Raw genomic sequence first — 25,334 nt, forward strand, 5'->3', positions numbered from 1 at the left:
GGGTGGATGTTGAGAAGAAGGGGCAGAGAATGGAGTGATGAACTTCCAGTACCACAGAGCAATCCCAGTACAGCAACTAGACCGATAGTCTGGAAAAGTCCAGACATTGCCAGGGAACCTTGCATTTCCTCCTTAATTCCTTAGGGGATCACCCATCAAGTACATCACACTTCTAAAATCCATCTATCACTTTGCTCTTTATTCAATCAATTTAAAAGTGCATTTTCCAGAGGAAGCAATAAAACAATAGAATAAAGAAGATGACCTCAAAGAGGAGTCGAAAGGAGTGGGGAAAGAGAAATTAAGACAGTGGAGACAAGGCAGGGTGGGGGAGAGAATAAGGAGAAATACTTGTATTCATTGATACTGAGAAACACAAACACTTCACTTGTTGGGTCACACCCTGCAAACCGTCTCCCCTTTGGATGCACCGCCAAAGAGTTAGGGATAACCTTTGGCAACCTCTACAGTGGCAGCCCCCACACCCCAAAAAAGGCACCGGATGGCTCTTAAAATACGTATTATTCCTTCATTTCCACCCCTTTCTGGGCTCCTTGCTCACTTCTTCTTGCCCTTGCCACTCCCCTTGCCACTGGGACCTTTCTCCAGCTGTACCAGCTTGCTGTTGAACTGCTCCTCTGTGGCCCGTAGGCGCTGCTCCACCGAAAGGCGCAGCTGGGCCAGCTCCTGGTTGAGCTGGGCTGAAATGTACTCCCGCAGCGCAGCGGTGGGGTCTAGAGAGAGAGAGGGCGAGCAGGGGGAAGGGGCACTCTGTCACTGCCCAAGAAGGCAAAGCCAAGCCCCTAGGAAGTCACTTAGTCAGGGCTCTGGGCTGCCCCGTCTTACCTTCCTCAGCTGCAGCAGCGGCTTCCTTGCTGTCTTCCTGCAAAGGTGACAGGGGTGGCTCCAAACTCTCAGCTGGCTCTGCTGCTGAAGGAAAGGGGGAGGTTGCAGGCTTTGAAGATGGGGGGCGGGGGGAATGCAGGAGGAATAATGGAATGGCGTTGTCTGATGTGCAGATATGGAAATGGTGTAACTGGTCATTCATCTAAGCCTGAACGAATTTACCCCTTGTAACTAACTCTGCCTTGACCTGAATGGTCCAGGCTAGCTTGATCTTGGAAGCTAAGCAAGAGCAACCCTGGTTAGTACTAAGATGGGAGACCGCCAAGGAAATCCAGGGTCACTATGCAAAGGCAGGCAATGGCAAACTACTGCTCTTGCCTTGAAAACCCCATCAGGGTTCACCATAAGTTGGCTGTGACTTGACAGCACGTTGCCCCCATGGAACTCGTGGTCCTGCAAGTCCAAATTCAAAGCAAGAGCAGCCCCATCATAAAACAGGGAGGGCACAAGTGCAGCCCGTGGAAAGTACCAGGGTCAGTCCTGGCGTCTCCAGTCCAAGAGATCTCAAGGGGTGCCAGGCAGGACTTTTCTGTGCTCAGAACCCAGGGGAGCCGATGCCACTCAGACTAAAGATCATTCTGAGCTAGAAGGACTTGATCGCCTGGCTTTGCATAAAGCGGCTCTATGAGACTTGTCCTGTCGTCGTATGAAGGGTCCTGGGGGTTGTGGACCATCAGGGTCCTCATGATATCTTCAGCCTCTTAATCTGCTAAGAAGGGTATGTAAGTGTGGAGGGCTCAAAAGGGGTTGGAACAAACACCCCCCCCCCCCCCGTATTTTACCTTCTTCTCTGGGCTCTGGCATCCCAATATAGGAAAAGGATATATCCAGCCGCACCTAGAAGAAGAGGGAGATAGTGGATTCAGGACTCATTTGTGTGACAGGAGGGCTAATTTAATATAAAGATTTCCTTGGTTCATTACTTTCAAGTCATGTGTTACGAAGATTTTTTTTGTTCTAGGCACAAGGGCTGGAAAATTGCTCTTAACCATCAAATTGGCATTAGTAGCCAAATGGTGTTGGAGGTGATATTATGTAATTTGTGGCACTGCACATCTAGAATCCAATGCCGTTTGTTTCCCATACAGAAGCAGGAAGACGGGCAACCTCTTGTCCTTCCCTCTCAAAGCCCCTGGGACGAGTGGAGAGATTCCTTTACCTGTGGAGTGAAAGCATATTTGTAAAGTTTGAAGTGCCGGAAGTAGGTGTTGATCACGTAGTCTGTTATGAGCACCAGCTGATCCTGACTGAAGAGGTCAATGCTGAAGGGGGGTCTCTACAGAGAGAACAGAAAAGGAGCCAAGTAGGGAGGTGGGCAAGAAGGATGCCAACCCCCACCCCCCCATAGGCACTGCTGTGAAGGATCTCAGCGGTGGTACTCTTCCTTTCTGGCGCAAGCGTACTCACCCGGATGGAGTGGCAGAAAACCAGTTCTGTGAAGTAGCTGTAGCATTCCTCCACGTTTGGTAGCGGTGTTTCTGCAAGGATGAGGGATGCATTTGAGGCCAGCGAAGGATCCCGGTTTGAGTTGTCCCTTCCCTGATCTCTCGTGTTCAACTCTGGTCCTTTCCCTAGAGACCAGTGCTTCGCTGGTGACCACAAGGTCCACAAATTCTTTCTCTCCCTACGATCCCATATCCCTTATGACTGCTGGCACTGTTTTTTCTTTACGATTCTGCATGCATGGCTGAGACTGGGAAGCCAGCTGTGCTCCTGGGCAACAAGTACAGGGGCTAGATGGTGGGATGGGGGAGATCTGGGGGAGGGTGGTCCAGCCTCCCACCATTTCCCACTGTCCTGAAGAATCTCCTATGCTCAGCGATGGAACCTTCCCCAACATCCCAAATAAGCTCTCAGTACATGTTCTTGTGGCTCTCCCTCCCCTCCAGTGGAGTCACCTTACCCACGCAGGCCTCATGTGTGTCCTTCACGATGGAGAAGAAGGCGGAGGTCTGTTCCTGGTTGAAGCCTTGCTCCCGGCTGAACTGGATGGAGTAGAAGTACAGATCCAACAAGATAGCAGAGCGTGGGTTTAATTCGAAATCCTGCAGGTTGAACAGCTCAGCAAGGAGCCTGGACAAAAGAAAGGAGCAGGGAGGAATGATTACAGGCACAGAGCTATTATTTGCAGATGTCTTCCTGTCTCCCCTTTCCTTGTCTTCTACCTGATGAGTCCACCATATTTTTGCGCAAATTACTGCAATGAGAATAATTTTATGTAGCTGAAAAGAGCAGGGATTACTGACTACTGATTTTACTGCTGATTCAATGCTTAAAGTCTCACTACACCCCATGTATACAGAATCCGGTTGGCAGCCTCATTCACAGTACCTAGTGATCCACACAATTACGAGAGTTATGTTGGTAAACATAGTTCGTGAGACCCTCTCTCTCCCCACTCAGGATGTTTTCCTTGTTGTGTAGTGGCTGATCCCATACCTCCCAAGTAAATCCCCGTGGGCCTGCAGATTCACCTGGTAAAACAGAGTCGCCCACCCTCTCCCTGGGCCCAGCAGGGGATATACCTCAACACTAGCACTGTGCATTTGATGGAAGTGTGGGCTATGACAAATGAAGGCATTGCTTTCAATGCAACTGGCAAACTTGAAGCAGACATTGCAGGTGAACATTTTATGTGGAAAGGACGGTTACTGAATGCAGATCTGTGTCTGGAAGGTTTGTAGCCATTGCAGTCTACCCTATTCAGTCCCTTTGGGTGAAGATGTTCACCTAGTCCCAACATCACTAGATGTGATGTTGGGAGTCCCATGAGTGGAATCCCCTGTCATTTTTCTTTTAACAGCAGGCAAGTTGGAGCCCAGTTGGGATCAGGACTGTGGCCTATGTGATAATGGCGGTCTGCCTTTCCACTATGCCTTTTTAGAAAACGAGAATCACTCCATGGAGCTGCTAGGGAAACACACAGGTACCGAGAGGGATACCTATCTAGAAGGGTCCCCGTGTTCATCTGCTGCGGTAAAAATAAACAGGAATCTTGTAGCATCTTAAAGGCTACCTGCTTTTTATTCCAGCATAAGCTTTTGAAGACTAGAGCCCACTTCTTCAGATGCTGTGAGTGGATCTTCACTTTGCATTCATTTCTATGCTGGAGGTTTGGATGGGAGAAAACCCCCTGCAGGGTCAAGGAGTAATGAAATGCAGGAAGCAGAGTAAAAAGTTCAAATCTAATTATGAAAAGCAGAGACCAAACACTAGTTAAATGAAGCCCCTGTAATGGTGGTAACAATATTTATCTCACAGGCAAACAGCAGCTAAGTGAGCGATGTTGTATAACGTTAGGGAAAGGCTGGGGAGGCTTAACTCCCTCTCATTGTGCAATGCTCCACTCCATATTGAACCCCTGCATGCCTGCTACTGAAGGGGGAAAAATGGCTGGGAATTCCATTCACAGAACTGTTGGTGCCACACCTGATGTAGGTCCAAGATTAAACAGATTGTCAAGAACTCAGCGCTACCCAGCAGCGCTTGTGATACTTGAAAAACCACCTCCACCCACTTGAGCCTGTGTGCGCCTTGAGGGCTTCTGATGGCCAGTTTAGCGGAAGTGAGATCCTGTAGCACACAGGACAGGGCTTTCTCAACTGCAGTGCCTATACTTTGGGTGGCCCTTCTCCAGGACATACATCCAGCCCTTTCACTTTATTTTTCCTCTGCTGGGTGATGAAAAGTTTTATTCCAAAAGAAGTGATGTGATGTTCTATTCCCATGTTGTTAGTAATGTTGATTTTTGTGTATGGTTGAGGCTGTAGTGGAGAGACGCGTCTTTAAAAATGAATGTTTATCACACTGTAGGTAATGTATCTCACACTGTGTAATCTGCCCTGAGTCTCAGTGAGAAAGGCAGGCTATAAATGAAATAAATAAATAAATATGCTGGCTGTATATTGTGTTATTGTAATGTATAAGGATTAGCAAAATGGGGAATTTGCCTGGCCTTCCATTGGCAATACAAGTTCGTAGAAAATTGGATCTCATGCTCTAGGATTGTGAGATGTACCATAAAGATCTCTCAAACACTGCATCCTTGCTCCGTGCTTAGCATGACCACCTACCCTGAAAAAGGCATGGTTCTTGTGTCTGACTCCAGTAATAAAAGTGGCTGTTGCTGCTTAAGACAATTGAATAGGAATTCGGTCCTGAATAGGACTCTACATATGACTGAAGGTGCAACTGCTGTGAGTGTGAAAAATTATTGCACAAACCTGCATTTTGTATAGCACTAGCAGGCAAGCATGGATTTTTCTGCCCATTATGTTTCAGTGTTACAAACTTAGTTGTATAGGAACATAATCCAGATTTTGCATTAGCATGTACAATATGTATATTCCACACATACATGTTCTGATTTTTTTATATTCTCGTGTATATGTGCCTGCTTTTTTGTTTTGGTCAAAGACTTCAGAAAGCTAGCTGTGAGAAAGCTGTCAGAAAAGCTAGCTGTAACTCCATCACCTCTTCAGTTCGTCGGTGGTTTGGGCCTTCTCAATGAGATCCATGGAATGAACATCTAGGTATTTCCTGCAAAAGGGAGAAGAAAGGAAAACAAGCAAATATGGACAGGTCTACACCCCCACCTATATATTATTAACATACACAAACAGTCCTGCCTATACCAGTCACCCAACACCACCCAAAGGCAGGTGCTTCGTTTGCCTCACACAGAAATGCATCTGGCTCTGGGGTGGGATTGGTATTTCTACTTGAAGACAATGGGATGTCACTCACCACATACATATCTTTGCTTTGTGCTGCTGGGGCTGAAACAAAGAGAGAGAGAGAAGAAACTTTCCTCAGTATGGAAAACTTCAGGGATATTTCACTTAGTTACAGCTTCAGCTGTGGGTGTTCTTGTCAGACTGGGAGCCAATTGTTAAATAAATTGACCATTTGTGTGGACTAATTTGTGTGTGTTAAATAAAAAAGAGTGTCATCTAAAGGCCACATTGGTGCATTTTCAAATGAAATAATACATTTCTGATCTTAACTATTTTTAAAAATTCCATTGATACTCATTTACTGATATTCATTTATATCCATTCATCATTGATATCCATCAATGTGAGGAAGGCCACCCAATGGGACCAAACGGTTGCAAGTATTTTTTCAAGATTCTCTAAGTGTGATGTTTTAATTGACAGAGCTCCTTCTCGTAAATGCAGTCTAGGCAGCCATGTGCCTGTTATTTGTTCCTTATCCCTTGTGTATTTTCCAAGATGCCCATTATGCTAACATGGAGGTTATCCATTTTAATCCCATAATAATCCTGTGAGGTAGGATGGAGTGAGAAAGATTTATTGGCTGTGATTGCCCATGCCAGTCTTGTTCAGGGTTGGATGAGAATCTGAACCCAGCTCTCCCAGATTCAAAACCAGCTTCTCAGATCTACTGCATGAATTGTATACTTATAATTCTAACTACAGAAATTACATTTCCAGGGGATAACTGTGCTAGAATGCTAAAGCAAAAAAAAGAAGAAAGAAAAGGTATCATGCCACTCCAAAAGAATGCTAGTTTCAAGGCACCCACGACACAACCTTCATTCTTTTAACAAATTCCATTTAATTAAAAGATGCATATCTGTTAAAACACTAGGGATAGCTGATGACAAAAGCAACAAATTGCTTATTAATGAAAAATGCAATCAAAAGCACCAAAAGATAAAACCAGTTAAGCAACAGAAGACGGCAATTAGGAACAACAGCCGCTCTCAGTCTCCTGTCATGAAAACAGAGCAGGAAAAAGTCTACATTAATTCCAAGGCAATGAAAAAGCATCACAGTAAAAGTGAGAATGTGGCTTATGTACAGAATGTTTCTGGCCCGAACCCATGTCCACTGTTCTTTGTTCTGGGTATACCCAAAATAACCAAAAAAAGGAGAGTTGGCTTTATTAATAACTTAATTTGGAACTCACCTTTCTCACTGAGACTCAAGGCAGATTACAAAATAAGATAAAACAATCAATCAAGTGGCCTGTTGGATCACAGCAAAATAAAAAAAAATCCACATAATACCTCCTACTAAGTCCAACTAAACTTAACACCACACGTTATTGGTTCTAATGAAAGAAATCCTGCCAGTTTTGTTTTTGGACTTTGTTATTCATTATGAAAGGTATTAACTCCTGGTAGGGTTGCCAACCTCCAGGTGTGGCCAGAAGATCTCCCGGAATTATGATTGATCTCCAGGGGTCAGAGATTTATTCCCCTGGAGAAAGTGGCTATTTTGGAGGGCATTATTCCCTGTTGAGGTCGCTCCCTTCCCCAAACCGCCCTCCATAGCCTCCCCCGCCCCCAATCTCTAGGATCTGCCCAGTCTGTAGTTGGCAACCCTAAATCCATGTAGTTGCCGAACCCAAACTGCGCTTAGCCTCCAATGTGGGACTTTCTCGGACTCTCCCCCCCCCCCCCCGCTTTCCCTCTCAGACTTTTTCAGCCGCGGCATTCAACAGGTGAGGATTCATCGCTCACAGCTAAACCAGTTGAATTTCGGCCTCTCCGAAGGTTAGCAACTTAAGGCCCCGCCCCTTTCACCTTTGGTAGGGATTCCGGGCCCATCGCTGCACGCTGGGGTGGGCAAGGTAGACACTGGCACGCGTTGCCATTGGCAACCACGACTTCAGCCAATCGAAATTCAGTTTAGGTTCGCCCAATCAGGATGGACAACGCAAAACGAGGGCGGGGAAGATGCCCTGGAAATAATCTATGCGCGTGCGTGACCGATTCGTGAAGCTTCTCGTTAATTGTTGATGGGGCTCTATGGGAATTTCCAGAGGGACCGAAAAAAAGACTAAAGCGAATTGCAGGCGAAATTTCCAGGAAAAAAACCTGAAAGACTCCATAGGATACATACATAAATATCAAAAAGAGTCCAGTAGCACCTTTAAGACTAACCAATTTTATTGTAGCATAAGCTTTCGAGAATCAAGTTCTCTTCGTCAGATGCCTGATACAGATATCTGTATCAGGCATCTGACGAAGAGAACTTGATTCTCGAAAGCTTATGCTACAATAAAATTGGCTAGTCTTAAAGGTGCTACTGGACTCTTTTTGATTTTGCTACCACAGACTAACACGCCTAACTCCTCCTCTATAAGATCCATAGCGTGTTGGAAAACAGAGTGGAAACGCAGTTCACTTCAAGGCCGGAAGTGCCAATAAGAACTGTGAGGGGCCTATCTTTTCAATCTTCATCTATCTCCGAGCCGTTTCCACGGCGACCCAGAGCGAACCAATCACAGAACCTCTGCTAGTGAGGACCAATCACAAACGCCAGGCTCGCTCGCGTTTTACCCAATCCCCGTCCAACTTGCCCTGTCCTTCCGCCCAAACGATTTGTACAGCGATGATTTCGCCCCGCGTGTCCCTTTTGGCCAATAGAGAAGCATTTCCGCCCTTTCCAGCTGCGCATGCGTTACCGAGTGCGACAGGTTTGCTTCGTGCGAAGGGCCGAGGCTTGGCCTGTGAAGGGCTACTCGAAGAGCATGCGCAGGAACTGCTTTGGTGTTTCTGGTTCGAGGCGTCGCATGGGGGGAGGGGGCGCCTGGGCAGGTGAGAGGGGGAACCCCTCCCCCAATTGGGGGGTTTCACTCTGGCCCCCCTTTTATCTTCCGCCTTCTGTTCCTTACCCTCCTCTTCCTCAGTGAGGTCTTCCTCTTTATCTGTCTGTGTTTACCTCTTTCCATGCTGAACTCCCCCCGAGGCGTCTCGTGCTGGGCGGTTGGCTCTTTTAATGCTGTCTTGTGTGTGTGATATATATGTTTTACCAATGGCCGGAAGCGGCGGTGCTGTCTTTGCAGGTGCCACATGCCCCCCCACCCCCGGTGGGTAGATGGGAGAAAGTTACTTAGAAATTATGGCACAGGTCAACAAGCAGCCCCTGCCCTGAGGTGCCCCTGCCCTTCTCACCCTTCCTGCTCCCCCACCCCCATGGCTACTCTCCATTCAATTCTCTTGCTTTGCCTTCTAACTCAACCCGGCCTCTCGTTCCTTCCCCTTCTTAATAGCCCATGTTGCTTCTCATGGAGGTCCTTGGCAGTATTGCTGCTTGGTACCCTCCCCGAACAGTGGTCCAACGGGGGCTTTGGGTCCCCATTGGGGAGAAAGGCAGGGTATAGATGCAGTACGTAAAATAATAATAAATCTTAGACATGCTTATGTTCTGTTTCAGCATTTCTTCAACTCTGTATTGGGTTTCTGCTGGATTTCAGTCTTTGCAAATTTGCATTTCTGTACCCTTTTAAATTGTTCATTGAAATGTCTTTGGAATTGGCTGTACTGACTCACGTGGTGTAGTTTGTCTCGAGTCTCAGTAAGAAAGATCAATAATGTAAATAAATAAACATTTTAAAATGACAGGCACCAGTACTATGGGTGTAGCCCCCAACCTCCTTAGCTGCATCTCCATGCCAGAAAACACCCTGTTGTACTTCTGCAAGTTCTACATAAATGTACAGGACCAGGGGTGGTAGTGGTTGGCCTTCTGTTGCCACTCTCACCCCTTTCCTTGTTCATTGCTAAGCCTGCTACTGCAACCATTCTCATAGTTGCTCTGCCCTCTATCTTTTGCTTATGTTCTTACCCCCCTCCATCTTTTTTTCATGGTGTTGCCAGAAGTGTGGCAAGCAGTCTTCTTCCTTTCCAGGCATGGCGTTAAATTGAGGGTGAGTGATTGTGATCTGTTTACGAGCAACCACATCTCACTCCCTTCTTTTTCTTTTCCGTTTTAGCTGAGGAGCTGTCTCCTTGGTTGGCCGCTTGATTCCTCAGCTGTCACATACTTTTTGAAGTCATCATGTCGGGGCCCGGAAGCAAGCGGGCAGCAGGAGATGGGGGCTCGGGGCCCCCTGAGAAGAAAGCCAACAGAGAAGAGAAGACCACCACTACACTCATTGAGCCCATCCGGCTAGGGGGCATTTCTTCCACGGTAAGGACATGGGGATGGGGGCAGGCGTGTTTGATTTTTCTTTTAGTTTTTTGTTTTGAACAGAAATGCTTGGAATCCTTGTAAGGATGTGTAGGCGTTTTAAACACTTTGATGGGATGTTAGAAAAGCACTATGAAACATTACAAGAATAGGCCAAAAAAATTCTAAGCATGTTGTTGCCTAATACTGGATGTCAGCACCAGGGTATCGGAAGTATTTCTTCAGGCTTACCTAGAGGTAGATGCCTGTCCTATGGAATTTGTCTTTTCACATACACACACACATGTACGCAAATTTGAAAGAGACAGGTTTGGAAAAGTCACTCAAACAATTGTCCAGGGTTTTTTTCTGCTATTTAACTTATTTGAAAGCCCAGGAAACCAAATCTTGTAACTGGATGCTTAGATCCACTTCCCTATACTCTTGTCCTCAGCTTTATTTTCATCTTAAAGACTTAACTGGCATGGATTTCAATCCATGGAACATCACTAACATAATACTAGGATGCAAATGATACACTAAAAAGACATGCAAAAAAACTCAAACCATATTGTTTCGATGTCTATGATGGAGTGGTGTTGGATTTTTTTTTGAAGGTTTGATAGACAGCTTTGAGTATAAGAACATAAGAGAAGCCGTGTTGGATCAGGCCAATGGCCCATCCAGTCCAACACTCTGTCACACAATGGCCAAAAACCAGGTGGAGACCAGAATTGTACACAGTATTCCAAATGAGGCCATACCATTGATTTATACAGGGGCATTATGATACTAGCTGATTTGTTTTCAGTTTCCTTCCCAATAATCCCCAGCATAGCATTGACCTTTTTTATTGCCGTCGCACACTGCAATATTTTCAGTGAGTTATTCACCACAACTCCAAGATCTCTCTCTTGGTCAGTCCTCCGCCAGTTTGGACTCCCATCGTTGTGTATTTATATTTGGGATTTTGGGCCCCAATGTGCTTACTTTGCACTTGGCCACATTGAACCTCATTTGCCATGTTGACACCCACTCGCCTAGTCTCAACAGATCTCTTTGGAGAGCCTCACAATCCTCCCTGGTTCTCACCACCCTGAACAGTTTAGTGCCATCTGCAAACTTAGCCACTTCACAGCTTACTCCCCACTCCAAATCATTAATGAACAAGTTAAAAAGCACCAGACCCAATACTCAGCCCTGCGGTACCCCACTGCTTACCACTCTCCAGTGTGAATATTGCCCATTTATACTCACTCTCTGTTTTCTGTTCATTAGCCAGTTTTTGATCCACGAGTTGACTTGTCCTTTTACCCCGTGACTATTGAGCTTACTTAGCAGCCTTTGATGAGGAACTTTATCAAAAGCTTTTTGGAAGTCCAGGTAGACAACATCTGTTGGTTCCCCCTTGTCCACATGTTTGTTCACTCCCTCAGAGAAGTGGTTTGTGAGACAAGATCTTCCCTTACAGAACCCATGCTGAGTCTTCCTCAATAGCTTTTGTTCATCAACATGCCTACTAATTCTTTCTTTAATAACAGTTTCCACCAACTTACCCAGTATTGATGTTAGACTGACTGGCTTGTAATTTTCTGGATCTCCTCTGGAACACTTTTTAAAGATGAGGGTGACGTTAGCTACCTTCCAGTCCTCAGGAATGGAGGCAGATGTTAATGAAAGGTTACATATCTTTGTCAGGAGATCCACAAGTTCACATTTGAGTTCTTTCAGAACTCTTGGATGTATGCCATCCGGGCCTAGTGATTTGTTAGTTTTTAAATTGTCTATCGGTCATAGGACCTCCTCTCTCATCACCTCCATCAGACTCAGATCTTTCAACACTCCTTCCGAAATCAGCGGTTCTGGAGTGGGCAAGTATGATTATGGTAGATCCCATATGCTTGGCATGTGAAGCTGTGGGGTTATGGGCTATATGTAACTGGAATGTTGATACATTATCTTGTGAGTAGAAATGCTGATGGGAATGACAGAGGGTTGAACTGTGGATTAAATTCTGGTGATGGTCTTCCTTCTACAGGAGGAGATGGACCTCAAGGTGCTCCAGTTCAAGAACAAGAAACTAGCTGAGCGCCTGGAGCAGCGGCAAGCCTTTGAGGACGAGCTGCGTGAGCGCATTGAGAAACTGGAAAAGAGGCAGGCCACTGATGATGCCACCCTCCTGATCGTCAACCGCTATTGGAAACAGGTCTGGGGGGGGGGGCTGGCTGGCTGAGGTTTCCCCTTAAATGTCTAGGTTACAGATTAAAGTTTGATCATTGGTCCAGTCCTTGGTGAAATCTTAGGAAACCAGCCGGGGGCTAAGCATTTCCTTTGGCCAGGCTGTAAAGCTTGGATTACTTAGCTGCCACGTTCCTTCCCTCTGACTTGCTGAATAGGAATAGAATTAGTAACACGATTAGTTCTGAGTCTGGCTTATTTTGACATATGCTCAGCCCAGTGTCCCATAATTTTTTCTTCCCCTTTCCCCCCCAAACTCCAAGTCCATTTCCTATCTTGTTCCACCAGCTGGATGAGACGGTACAAGTGCTGCTGAGACGTTATGATGGAGATTGTGGGCAACCTCCGGAGGAACCCAAACTAGATGCTGCAGGAGCTGATTTAGAGAGTCCATCTGTCCTAGGGCAGGAGGGACTGGAGAGGAGAGGTGAGCGCCAGTTTACTGTAATTGGGGGGGGATGGGCAGGGTCGGAAGAGGGGCTGTTCCCTCTTTCCTATTGGTACCAATGCTACTCTTCTTTATCCTCCAGAGACACTCCTGTCCCCTATCACTCCCCCCACCTCCTGGAAAGCTGGAGGCCTCGTGCTGAATGAGCCGGCCCTCTCCTTCCTGGCTACCTTGGCCAGCAGCAGCAGTGAAGAGATTGAGCTGCAGCTTCAGGAGCGCATGGAGTTCTCCAAGGCTGCCGTCTCCCGGATTGTGGAGGTCTCTGACAAGATCCACCGGCGCACGGAGGAGCTCTGCCAGAAGATCCACGCCCGTGGTGAGGTTTGACCCCACCCCTCCCTCAAAGAAGTCGTGACAGGCTTGGGAACCTTCAAAATATTTGACAACATTTCCAGCATCCTTTGCATAACACTTGATTGTGGGAGTGGTCCAGAGGGCCGGAATTCTTGCGTCATTAAGGAGAAGAGATTGGTGGGAGCGGGGGCAGAATATGTGAGAGGTGAAGGCTTAATGTTAGAAACAGTGGTTTTACTTAAAAACTACACTTATTATTGTGCATGAGTTGGGCTTTAAAATAGCTCAGATAAATAACTTTTATTTAAAACATTTTTATGCTGCCTTTCCAACCAACTTAGGTCCCCAAAGTGGCAAAAAATCAATAATAGTTCATAGCAAATGAAGTTGGAAGGAGGGCGGGAATCTCAGGCCTCTCTTTCACCCTCAGTGGAGTTCGACCAGCTGGAAGAGGCAGTGAAGTGTCTCAACAAGGAGCTGATGCGGGAGAACCGCCACCTGCAGGATCTGACCACCCAGCTGCAGGAGAAGCACCACAAGATCTCCCTGGAGGTCAGTTCTGTGGCTGGGCACGTCCTCTGGGCGTCTCCTGCGGACTTCCATCCTGAACTCGGCAAACGGAGCGCTCTAAGGCCTGGCCTGTCTGCCTCTTTTTCCTGCTTAGTATACAGAGCTTCAGGACAAGGTGACTTCATCGGAGACCAAAGTGCTAGAAATGGAAACGACCATTGAAGACCTGCAGTGGGATATTGAAAAACTGCGCAAGCGTGAGCAGAAGCTGAACAAGCATTTGGCTGAGGCTCTGGAGCAGGCAAGTGGTGGCCATCAGAGGTCGCCCATTACCCAAATATTGATAATGTTTCAGTGCCTTTTTATGTCTTCCCCACTCCAGTACAGGAAGCATCTAAAGTGGGGTTCCCCAATGCGGTGCCAGTGGGCACCGTGGCGCCTGTCAGTACTTCCCTTGATACCTTTTCAGAAAGTGGGTGGGGCCATTGTAAAGCAGGACTTGTTGTTGGCTGCCAACATTCATGTGAAAGGGTTTTCCATGGCTCCAGCCACTGCAGGGCCAGGAGGGCCTCTTTGAGCTATTTTTCCATCAAGGCTTACTCCAGCTGTGCCTTGTAGTGGTTTGGGCAATGCTGAATGATTTTCTGTTCAGTTAGGCTTGGGGAGGTTCAAACAACCATGAGTGGTGATGTGGCAAGGCAGGGACCACCTCCTCCCTCTTTCACATAGGTTTTTAGGTAATTTGAGAATATATTTGTGTTCCTTTTAAAGTCTCTAAATCCAGAAGTAAAGGTTCACTTTAATACATGTATATTTATGTGAATTGCAAAAAATAAAAAGACGTCAAAACGTATATGAAAGCATTATGGCTTTGAAACATACTGCACTATGACACTTTTATTTGCGCCAAACGTTGACATTATCTCATTGCAAGCATTTCAGAATACAGACCAATATTGGAGACCATGTTTCCACAACTGTTTTCTTCTTTAAAAAGAGCAGTCAGTTTTGGGGTGGCTGATGAACCCCGAAGCTGACAGAACCATTCATGTTTAGTAGCGTGGATTTTTCCGCCATTTTTTTCAATACTCCGCCAGTTCGCTTCAACGATTTTTTTTTTTACGTAAAATCTTGTCAGTAAAGTGGAATTAGATTTAATTATTTAGTTACTCAAAGAACACTGAACTTGTGAAATTCACTGCTGCAAGATGTAGTGATAGCTGCCAGTTTAGTTGGCTTTCAAAGGGCACCTTTCCAAAGACAGATTCATGGATGGGAAATCCCTCAGTGGCTCTTAGCCATAATGACGAAATGGCGCATCCGTGTTCCAAGGGAAGAAACTCCCTGAATGCCAACGCTGGGGGCAAGTGAAGCAAGATCCTTCGGTTCCTGTGCCCTGTTTGTTAGGGGAGCACCAGGTGGGCCACTGCATGAAACAGAGTGCTGTGCTGTTTATGGGCTGTCGGTCTGATTGAGCGCAGCAGCTTCTTGTATGCCTGATAGAATCATGCAGAAACAGCTGATCGCCAGGCACACTCACTCTCGAAAGCATGATCCAAAACTGCTTTGACACATGGAGGAAAATCTGCTCTGTTCTAATAACAATGCCAACAGGCACCTGTTCTTGTACTGTAAACATGAACCATCTCCTAGGGCAGCAGACGCTGTCAAGTTGCCAAGCAAAAAGAACCAAGTTCAGAATGTAACTCTTTGCTATTTCTTACGGTTCTTTGTTCCCTGTCTAATAACATATAATAAAAGCTCTGGGAAAGATATTTTCCCCTCAGCTTTGTAATAGCTTCAAACACTGTTGATAAAGGATCTTGTTCTGTCTTTTCTGTGTCGCTAAGAAACTTCTTTAGCTGTAGATGCTGAAAAAACTGGTGCCGCATTCATCAGTATTTTTTTTGCTATGCCATCATTATGTTATTATTTATTACCAAATCTTTATAGCGTAAATTACATTCTTTTTCTCTCATAGACCAAAGTGTGTGTCATTTAAATAGATGTTAATGTTGGGAAAATGCAACTTTGATGTATAAGATTCTGAATGTTGTTCTCTGCTTCTTTGGCAGCTAAATTCGGGTTATTATGCATCAGGCAGTTCCGGTGGGTTCCAGGGTGGGCAGATCACGCTTAGTATGCAGAAGGTAAGTGAGAAAAAAAAGGGGTGCTGAGTACCGAGCTCCATTGGGGGTATGGGCCTTGAGTCTCTTTGCTTTGCCGGGAGTGCCCTGCTAATAGCTTTTCTTTTGGTTTTGGGCTTGCAGTTTGAGATGTTGAATGCAGAACTGGAAGAGAACCAAGAACTTGCCAACAGCCGCATGGCAGAGCTGGAGAAACTGCAACAGGAAATGCAGCAAGCTGTCAGGACCAATGAGAAGCTCAAGGTAGCGAAGGGCCTGCTGCAGAATAGGTGTGAAAACAGTGCCAGGTTGGAGGGGGGAAAGTAGATATAGCCAGGAATGTCTTTTGTGTTATGTAATCTGCATTCGGCACCTATGAGTTTCAACTCCAGGTTCTTCTTCTTTTCAATGAGACTGACATTTCTAGTCTTTGTGCGAACACTGAAAGAAACTTTAAAATTTGGGACTCTTGAAATGTCTGGCAAATATTTAGAAAGAAGGAGAGAGCAGGGTAAGAGCTCTCTGCATCTCCTCCGATGCTGTTAATGCATGAAACTCTTTTTTGGGGGGTGGAGGTGCACCCACCATTTTTCTCCCTCTTGAAATGATTCCAAGTTGGCTATCCATACTCTGATATTGGCAGTCAGTATACATATTCATAAGCTAGATCAAACGGCTCCCTCATAATTATACACTGCATTAAAAAAAAACACTCCACCATCTAAGCCCTTTACATAAAAATTAATGAAAGGCTGCTCTGGCTTGCAGTCTGAAAAAGAGGCACAAGCAAGGGAAGGGAAGTTGTGCCTAATTACTTGCGCGTGCCATGTATCTATTTCTTCAAAGGCCACCATTTAGGCACAAATCTTGCATTGGGTTTTCCACTAGATTTGAAGCTGTGACAGTACATGCCAAGTAAATCAAGTCTAAGCGTACTGATTTCAGGAGACCGAGACAGAAGTTACTGTGCCTAGAATTGCACTGTTGAGCCCTGTGGGTTGTGGTTTTGTACTCTAGTCAGAGTGTATGGGATATAGCATGAGACTGAAAAGAACAACAGAGATTGAGGGTATGGTGTCATTATTGCTTTTTACATTTGGTTTTCCTGTGACATCCACCCACCAGATACTGATCAAATCCAGGCGTGCTTGGTTCCAGCAAGGTTTTTGTGTCATGCACTCTCTGACAACACACTGGGCTGGTTGCAGGACTCTGACTCGAGAATCGTTACTGGTTGAGAGACAAGCTGCTTCTCCTTCCCCTGGTGTGACTATTCCCGTTCCTATCCTGCAGGTGGCGCTGCGGAGCTTGCCCGAGGAGGCGGTGAAGGAGACGATGGAATACAAAGTGCTACAGTCTCAGTTCTCTTTGCTGTACAATGAGAGCTTGCAGGTGAAAACACAGCTGGATGAGGCCCGTGCCCTTCTGCTCACCACCAAGAATAGCCACCTGCGCCATATTGAGCACATGGAGGTGAGGAGAGGAGGCAAGTGGGGTGTACGTGCACATTGATGGCCTTTGCTGCCTGCAAGAGTGTCAGTGTGCTAGATTGGGGCAGAGGGACATGCCATCCTGTCCATTCCTCTCTCCTCTTAGTTTTCTCTTAGTTTAGCAGCTCAGGATTGAAACATGATCCAGGTGCTTATTGTTGGATTGTGATGCTCCCTTTTGAGAAAGGCATGCAAATGCACCCGTGCTTTCAGTGTTCTCATGTGCGCTTCGGTTCCTTGTGGCTGGTGCTGATTCCCCCTTCTCCCCCATCTGGCAACAGAGTGATGAGCTGAACTTACAGAAGAAGTTGCGGACAGAGGTGATCCAGCTCGAGGACACACTGGCTCAAGTGCGCAAGGAGTATGAAATGCTGCGTATTGAATTTGAGCAGAACTTGGCTGCCAACGAGCAAGCAGGTGAGACTGAATTTTTCTCCTCTTGGTCGTACTGCTCTGGATAAAGATTTCTCCTTGTCTGTGTACGATTTGGAGAGAGCCGGTGTGGCAGAGTGGTCAGAGTGCTGGACTAGGGTCTCAGAGACTCCGCTCTGCCATGGAAGTTGGCTAGATGACCTTGTCACATACTCGTAGCCTAACGTACATCACAGGATGGTTGTGAGGATAAACTGGTGGAGAGAATGATGTAAGCCATTGTGGGTCCCCATTGGGGAAAAAGGTGGGCGTACGAAGTAAATAAACCTTTGCAACTTGTGCAGTGGGCTTATCCCCCACTGGCTGCCCTTCAGTGCTAGTCCTTGCTGTGCTGTGATTACGGAAGTGTATTTAGTGTGACAGACAGAAGATCATACACTGAATTCTATCCGTGCTCGTGTGGCATGACCAATCCCAGTGCAGGAGGCTTATTTCCATGACCAAGGGAAACTGTGGCTGCCTCTATGGGCTCCATTCATTTCCTTCCCCCCCACATGTTTCAGGTGACTGTTATCCTCCAGGCCTACCCACTGTGGGGAGGGCAGTCCTCTTGAAACTTCCCACCTTCTAAATCCATCCGTTAAAAACAAAGCAAACCCCTTGTGGCCAGTTGAAAAGATGTCCCAGTTACTTATACAGCAGGTTGGTTTGGTCTTTTTAAAGAAAAACTTGTTCATTTTTAATGCAAGTTCTTTTTAAAAATGCACACTGGAAGAGCCCTTCTTATTTGTTCTTGTCTTTCACCCTGGAGAAGCTCTCTTTCGAAAATGGTCCCTGTCACAACATGGTGTGAATATCATTTGAAAATGGGTGCTTTTTTACCTCCTTCAGAACTTTTCTTCTGTTGACATGAAATGTGCTGATTTAATCAATTCTTCAGTGAATCGAGTGTAACGCTCCTGTGCTTGTTTGACCGCAGTGCCCTTCATCCATTCACAGTTCCTTTCAAAGCAGCCTTCTCTCCTCATTCTCTGTCCTCCCCTTTTGCTCTCAGGGCCCATCAACCGAGAGATGCGGCACCTCATCAGCAGCCTCCAGAACCATAACCACCAGCTGAAGGGCGATGTGCAGCGCTATAAACGCAAGCTCCGAGAGGTGCAGGCAGAGATCAACAAGGTGAGTGGAGGAGCTGTGGCTTTGGGGCAGGGCGTCCGCCTTGCATCCCAAAGGACCTCCCCCAGTCAATCCTTATCATCTTCAAGTTTAAAAAAGGATCTAGTGGGAGGTGATATGAAGGATCTTGGCCTGATCCTCTGGAGAGCAACTGCCAGTCAGAGCAGACAGGACCTTGAGAGATTCTAATGGTCTGATGTGGTAGAAGGTGGTTTCATGTGAGCTGCTGATGTGGAAGGGTCAGGGAACCCATGGCACGGTACAAGCGTTACTACTGCTTCCCTCTGAAGTAAGTTATTTAAACATTTCTATGCTGCCTTTCCACCCAAATAGGGTCCCCAAGGCAGCGAATGTCAAAACGTTAAGAAAATTCAACATTAAGCACAGTATTTTAAAATAAAGTATATATAAAATAATTAAATATATAAACTTACAGCACCAAAGTCAGTGAGGAGGGCCAATAACAGTTGTTATGGATATGCCAAATTAACGAAAAAAGGAGAGAGTGTGAGCAGCTGGCCCGATTAGCTTCATTGTGAATGGAGATTTGAACCCAGAACAACTTGGACCACAGACTGATATTCTACCCAGGACACCGCACTGATTCTGAAAGTTCTGAAAATAATTTGGTTGCCAGTTCTTCCCCCTCCTACTATGGATGTAAGCCTCTGCAAGTGGTCTAGGTTTGTTAAGCTAGGCAGCTGATTGGTCCAGTATTGTTAACTGACCCCCTGTTCTCTGCCCATGGACAAATTTTCTCCAATAGTCTCTGAAACCAAGAATGCCACTGTGCAGATGGCATTCACCTTTTTTCTTTCACCATGAGAATAGTTTTAGGTGGGTAGCTGTGTTGTTCTGCAGTGGAACAGCAGGATTAGAGTCCAGTGGCACCTTGAGACCAACAAGATTTTCAGAGTGTTAGTTTTCGAGAGTCAGGGCTCCCTTCTTTAGAATGGTGGTCCTTGAGCCTTTATATCCCGGCCAAAAGACTCAGGGATCACCATTCCTGCTTGTGTCTGAAGAAGGGAGTCCTGAATCTCAAAAGCTTACACTCTGAAAATCTTGTTGGTCTCAAGGTGCCACTGGACTCACATCCTGTCATTTCACCAAGGTGTCTTTTGTTGGCTAGGGTACAAGTGAAGGCAGCTCATCCTCTGCTCATGCAGCTGTTTGGCAAGCCTAGCAAACATATCCACACACTGGTCTTTGTAAAAGCTGCTGTTACCTTTTTGAACTTTGTAAGTATAGGCTGACTGTGCTGTCGAGTGTTTTTAATACTTTGGTAAGCTGTCTTGGGCACATCAGTGGGAAGGCGGGAGGCAGATGTTAGAATAATAAACAGTTCCAAGTGTTCTAGTGGAGTCTTACACCTTGCCCTGTAATGCATTCCTTCCCTTCAGGTCCGAATGCAGCAGAGTGGCTTTCTCTCTGGCTCCATGGCAGCTCCCCCTCTGTCAGGGGGCGAAGACCCTACAGGACAGGCAGGAACCCCAGGCATAGTTGTGGTGAAAGAGGAAGAGGGATCAATGCCCCCTGAAGTAAAGAGGGAGCTCAAAGAAGTGCAAATAAAGAAGGAGCCAAAGGAGGAGATGGTGACCCCTCAGCCACCTGGGGTGCACGAGGTGGTGAAAAAGGAGGAAGAAGAACCACCTGCCCCCCAACCACCCACCCCACAGCCACCCCCACCTCCCCGAGTCAAGGAACCTGAGCGATCCAAGGCACGTGGCGGAGATCGGAGTGGGGACCGCGAGAGGTCACGGGACCGGGACAAAGAGACCTCTTCGTCTTCATCCTCATCCTCCTCATCCTCCTCTCGGGATCGGGACAAACAGAAGGGTGGTGGAGACGATGGCAAGAAAAAGGATTCGGATCTTCTCAAACAGCTGAGGATCGAGCTGAAGTGAGAGCCATGGAGTGTCAAGGGGAAGGGGTTGTGGGGTGGAAGGTTTAAGTGGCGATTGGAGATTGAGGAGGAGGGAGAAAATGTTGGAGGGCTGGACTGTGTGAATCGAAGGGGCAGGGAGATTATGACTTGAGGGTGATAAGCATAAAAGTGTTGGTGAGCACTGGGGTTGCTTGAGGCTAGGGAGTCTTTTCCATGATGTGTCTTTGCCACTGCTGAGACTCCCAGGAACAGAAGAATCCCTATATGCCACAGGGAATACATGCAATGGATGCATAGTATGTACAGTGGATAATGCAGTACATCCACATTTCACGAGTGGAGAACGACGAAATAAAGTCAGTATATAATATATTCATAAGTGAGGAAGGAGAAAACCCCTAGAAATTTCATGGGCATTTAAAACAACCGTGGCCGATTGCTGGGCAGACTCGGGTGCTTTGGGGTGTGACCTCGGCTTTTACGCTGCTCCTTGCTTCCTCAGGAAGGCCCAAGAGAGCCAGAAGGAGATGAAGCTCCTCTTAGACATGTACAAGTCGGCCCCCAAAGAGCAGCGGGACAAAGTGCAGCTGATGGCGGCGGAGAAGAAAACCAAGGCAGAGGTGAGGCATGTGTCTCAGTGCACAAGATAGCTGACCTTCCCAGGCTACGTTCCTTCTCGACAGCCACACCTAAACATTATTTGGGCTTAAGTATCTCCCCTGCTTCTGCCTGGAGTTTTCAGCCAAGTGGTTAGTGCAGTGAGAGCCTGCTTTAGTTTTGTACAGTTGATTGTGGCGATAATGGTGTACCAACATACTGGTTCAGAGCAAGAAAGTGCAACTAGAGGTTCTGCGTGATTCACAGCTGCCCGGCACAAGGCAAGCTCCCAAGAGAAGATTTTACCCATGTTTAAAAACTCAATTATATATAATTAATTAAGGTATTTTAAATTTACTGTGTTATTTGCGATGGGATCTTACTAAACCACGGCAGGAGGCAAGAATTTCAGGAGCCCTCTGTAATTCTCTTCGACTCAATCTTATTGGCAGGTGGAGGAGCTGCGGGTGCGGATCCGCGAACTGGAGGAGAAGGAGAAGAAAGAAAGCAAGAAGATGGCTGATGAGGATGCCTTGCGGAAGATCAAGTTGGCAGAGGAGCAAATTGAGCATCTGCAGAAAAAGCTGGCAGCAACAAAGCAGGTAATCCGTGTGGGAGGAAGCATGGGTGCAGCTTGAGTGTTTACTCTGGCTTGGAGGTTGCCCCAGCCTGTCTGTGGCCACGCAGAAGGGACTTAGTCGGCCTCGTGGGGAGCAACATCCACAGCTGTGAAGATGCTGAACATTTTGGGCTGTCTGGCTGGAGCCCGGCAGGCAGCTCATCCGGTGCATTACCTGTAGGCCTTTTTGCTCTCACTTTTGTGAGACTGGGGGGCTTAGGCTAACAAGGGCTAGCTAGGGAAGAGAGAACTCCATAGCAGGGTTTGGGGGTGGCCATTTTTACTCTGTTTTCTCTGTGGGGCAGGAGGAGGAGGCTCTGCTGTCCGAGATGGATGTGACAGGCCAGGCCTTCGAAGACATGCAGGAGCAGAACACGCGGCTGAACCTGCAACTCCGCGAAAAGGATGATGCCAACTTTAAGCTGATGTCGGAGCGCATCAAGTCCAACCAGATTCACAAGCTGCTGCGGGAAGAGAAGGACGAGCTGGCTGAGCAGGTGCTGGCCCTCAAGTCCCAGGTGAGTCAGCAGGCTCCTCTCTCCCCCTGCTGGGCTTGTGGGGCTTCAGCAGGAGGAGAGGGAGGTAGTGGCAGCGGCAAGGGATGGTGTGCTGCGCTCTGCCCCACCCCGTTCACTTTGGTTTATTTGCCAGGTGGACACCCAGCTGTTGGTGGTGCAGAAGCTGGAGGAGAAAGAACGCGTCCTGCAGGGGAATCTCGGCACCGTGGAGAAGGAGCTGACGTTGCGCAGCCAGGCCCTGGAGCTCAACAAGAGGAAGGTGAGGAGGACGGCCTGAGTCTGGGAGCGAGCGGAAAGAGAAACCGGCGGGGGGGGGGGGGGCAGCTGGTGCTCGTGCTTTGGAAAGAAATCTTCACAGTGGTGACAAAGTTTTTGTCCCTGGAGAATCTAAATCCTGCAGCCTATATCCTTTTTGCAGAATGAAAACACTTGCGTAATTGTGATGCTTTTCTGTTTCTGTTTATTAGGCGAGGGCTAATAGATAGGCAAGGCTCTGGAGTTTGGGGAAGGGGCCATGGCTCAGTGGTAGAGCATCTGTCTGGCATGCAGAAGGTCCCAGGCTCAACCCCAGGCATCTCCAGTTGGTGAAAAGATCAGGTGGTAGGTGATGGGGAAGACCTCCGCATGAGACCCTGAAAAGCTGCCGCCGGACTGAGCAGAGCACAGTGGCCTTGATTGCCCAAGGGTCTGATTCAGCAGAGGGCAGCTTTATGTGTACCATGTGGTTCACTGGTTCTCCTCTTTAGTCCATCCAGCCCCTGACACATTTCCGGGCAATAGCCAGACATGTTCCAGCTAGACTGCTCCGCCTTAAGCGCTAGAAACTTGTTTTTAAAAAAACAAAAGCTGAGATTTCGAGACTGGCAGGCCCTGTGCCTTCATTTTGGCCTCTGTGCATAATGGTGGAATGTACCCAAGCCTAGAAACGGGATTCCTGTTGATGGATGTTGTTGGGGCTGCTTGCAGCAGATAGCTGTCACCAAAAGACGTTTCTTATCTGTGATGTTCTCCTTGCAGGCGGTGGAAGCTGCCCAGTTGGCGGAGGATCTGAAAGTGCAGCTGGAGCATGTGCAGTGTAAGCTGAAGGAGATCCAGACCTGTGTGGCCGAGAACCGAGCAGCCAAGGAGAAGGAGTCTTTCAACCTCAAGAGAGCTCAGGTACGGAGCAGGAATGCCTTCTGCTGGGCAGGTGTGTTGGTCAGCTCTGATGCTTTTTTTTAAAAGAGTTTTGTAAAATTGGGGTTTCTGCCTTCTGCCTGCTATGCACTCTTTTTCTCCTTTTGGTCCCATTGATGTGTATTTCCTCCCTAGGAGGACATTTCCCGCCTACGGCGCAAGCTGGAGAAGCAGCGGAAGGTGGAGGTTTATGCAGATGCCGACGAGATCTTGCAGGAGGAGATCAAGGAATACAAGGTAAGTGGAGGAGGAAGAGAAATGCTGCTGCCCCTGGTGGAACCTTGCCTGGGAAAGGTGAGCCAGGAAGTGCAGCATCACCCTCCTTTTCTGTCCCCATTCCCAGGCCAAGCTGACCTGCCCCTGCTGCAACACGCGCAAGAAGGACGCCGTCCTCACCAAGTGCTTCCACGTCTTCTGCTTCGAGTGTGTCAAGACACGCTACGACACCCGCCAGCGGAAATGCCCCAAGTGCAATGCGGCCTTCGGTGCCAACGACTTTCACCGCATCTACATCAGCTGAGCGCCTTGGACCTGTTCGTGCCTGCTTGGATCTTACCTTAGAAACACCTGCCTGGGATTCACACAAAACCAATCGCCACTCCCCCTCTCTCCCAGTTCCGTGGATCCATCCAGAGTTAAAACACCATTTTCCAGGGTTTCCTTGAGGGTGTGGAGACCTTCTCTCTGGCTACTTCTCGCCCGTCCCTTATTGCCGTCTGCTTGGCCTCTCTGCTCCTGGGTCTTCTGACTGGGTTCCCATTGGGTGTCGCTGGATCCCCCTCCCTGTATCTAGAGAATTTACTCTCTCATTCTCCTTTTTGACTTTTCCCAGGCAGACCCCCCCCCCCGCCCCAAATTGCCTCCAAATCTTTTTTTTTTCTTCTACCATTTTGGAAACTTTTATGAAACATGATTCTCAACCACTGGCTGCTGGCAGCAGTCATGCAGATTAAATGTTTCCTGTTGCAGAAGAGGGGCATTTCTTTTCTTTTTTATATGTTCTGTGTGGGAATTTTTTGAAAGTAAAACTTGGGAGGTGGTCTACTCCTGTGAGATCCCTCTGTGTATCTCATGTTTGTGTCCACATTTTCTCTGGGCAGGGTTGGCAGTGGGATCTTGAGGGTCAGAGGGGCCACAGAGTGGGAAATTCCTGAAGGATGTCATGAATCTCGCATAGGCATAGCAGTGGGTGCTTAGTGAGAAGAGATGCATAAGGATCTGGCATGAAAGCAGTGTAAGATCGTGTGCTTAGAAAGGGTCTGACAGAGCCATAGCTGAGCAGAAGATGGGGTGAAGGTAAAAGGGGGTCTAGGTCTTAGGTCTGGGGGGGGGGGCCTCTAGTCCTGCAAGTTCAGTGCTCAAGAGTATCCAGATTTGTGTCTTGCCTGCTGTGGGGTGTGTGGTGCAAACATGGGTCCTAAGGTGACCTGCTCATTGAGGGAGAAGCAGGGGGGAAATGTAGGACAGGCCGGTGCAAGGAAGGAACTATTCCCTGCTGTTTTCTACGGGTTATCCAACATCTGGGGAATGGCATCAGTCGTTTTCCCATTAGGCAGACTTAAGCCTTAGAGAAATAAGAGATGAACTATAAATTCAAGTACTAAGTTCTTGAATCTGAAAGGGAAGGAGCCTGTGAGGAAAGGTGAAGCGGTCTGGGACTTTTTCATTCAGAAAAAAAGACGACAGAGAGAGAGATTTATAAAATTAATGCACGGGGTGGTAAAAGTGGATAAAGATCTACAGTAGTAGAACTTGGGAGCGCTCAAATTGATGGGCAACAGATTCAAGATAGAAAAAAGCAAATATTTTTATTTCAGGAATAATTGAATTGTGGAATTCACTGCCAGTGGCCATAGTGACAGCTATATGAGCGTAGATGGCTTCAAAATGGGATTAGACCGAGTGAGGGAGAGGGCGACTAGCCTCAATGACTGAAAGGAACCTCCGCATCCAGAGAGAGCAGACCTCGGAATGTCAGTGTTCGAAGGCAATATCCAGGCGAGGCCCTGGCCTCTATGGCCTGTGGGCATCTGGTTGGCCATTGTATGAAACAGGATG

General features: G+C 47.3%; 2 protein-coding genes across 3 annotated transcripts; one reads left to right on the top strand and one right to left on the bottom strand.

Annotated features, from left to right (window-relative positions):
- Nucleotides 1–178: 178 nt before the first annotated feature.
- On the bottom strand, nucleotides 179–7,542 carry CFAP119 (cilia and flagella associated protein 119). 2 transcript variants are annotated; one of them, XM_054993226.1, is made up of 9 exons: nucleotides 7,460–7,542; nucleotides 5,653–5,684; nucleotides 5,380–5,445; nucleotides 2,810–2,979; nucleotides 2,314–2,384; nucleotides 2,066–2,182; nucleotides 1,689–1,743; nucleotides 847–927; nucleotides 179–734 (listed from the first exon to the last, which is right to left on the bottom strand). In XM_054993226.1, the coding sequence occupies exons 1-9, from the start codon at nucleotides 7,481–7,483 to the stop codon at nucleotides 559–561; spliced, it is 792 nt and encodes a 263-aa protein (XP_054849201.1). In that variant the 5' UTR covers nucleotides 7,484–7,542; the 3' UTR covers nucleotides 179–558. The 2 variants fall into 2 exon arrangements, with proteins under 2 accessions (XP_054849201.1, XP_054849200.1); XM_054993225.1 differs by having other exon boundaries at nucleotides 847–930.
- Nucleotides 7,543–8,338: 796 nt separating this feature from the next.
- Nucleotides 8,339–24,247, top strand: RNF40 (ring finger protein 40). The gene is made up of 20 exons (XM_054993202.1): nucleotides 8,339–8,476; nucleotides 9,655–9,851; nucleotides 11,869–12,036; nucleotides 12,357–12,495; nucleotides 12,599–12,832; nucleotides 13,241–13,362; nucleotides 13,475–13,621; nucleotides 15,396–15,470; nucleotides 15,591–15,710; nucleotides 16,740–16,919; nucleotides 17,218–17,353; nucleotides 18,363–18,484; nucleotides 19,882–20,381; nucleotides 20,869–20,986; nucleotides 21,416–21,565; nucleotides 21,888–22,100; nucleotides 22,234–22,359; nucleotides 23,118–23,258; nucleotides 23,412–23,513; nucleotides 23,620–24,247. Exons 2-20 carry the CDS (start codon nucleotides 9,720–9,722, stop codon nucleotides 23,794–23,796), a joined length of 3,102 nt encoding a protein of 1,033 aa, XP_054849177.1. The 5' UTR covers nucleotides 8,339–8,476; nucleotides 9,655–9,719; the 3' UTR covers nucleotides 23,797–24,247.
- Nucleotides 24,248–25,334: the final 1,087 nt, after the last annotated feature.

Source organism: Eublepharis macularius, chromosome 12, assembly GCF_028583425.1.
Source record: "Eublepharis macularius isolate TG4126 chromosome 12, MPM_Emac_v1.0, whole genome shotgun sequence".
In the NCBI taxonomy this organism is placed as follows: domain Eukaryota; kingdom Metazoa; phylum Chordata; class Lepidosauria; order Squamata; family Eublepharidae; genus Eublepharis; species Eublepharis macularius.

Coding starts and splice junctions, on each gene's coding strand:
- CFAP119 (XM_054993225.1), bottom strand. CDS start 7,483: ATGGGCCCGGAATCCCTACCAAAG. Junction 2,980..5,379: donor ACCACCGACGAACTGAAGAG/GTGATGGAGTTA, acceptor TCTTTTGTCCAG/GCTCCTTGCTGAGCTGTTCA. Junction 2,385..2,809: donor CACACATGAGGCCTGCGTGG/GTAAGGTGACTC, acceptor TCATCCTTGCAG/AAACACCGCTACCAAACGTG.
- RNF40 (XM_054993202.1), top strand. CDS start 9,720: ATGTCGGGGCCCGGAAGCAAGCGGGCAGCAGGAGATGGGGGCTCGGGG. Junction 12,496..12,598: donor GGAGGGACTGGAGAGGAGAG/GTGAGCGCCAGT, acceptor TTTATCCTCCAG/AGACACTCCTGTCCCCTATC. Junction 20,382..20,868: donor CAGCTGAGGATCGAGCTGAA/GTGAGAGCCATG, acceptor TTGCTTCCTCAG/GAAGGCCCAAGAGAGCCAGA.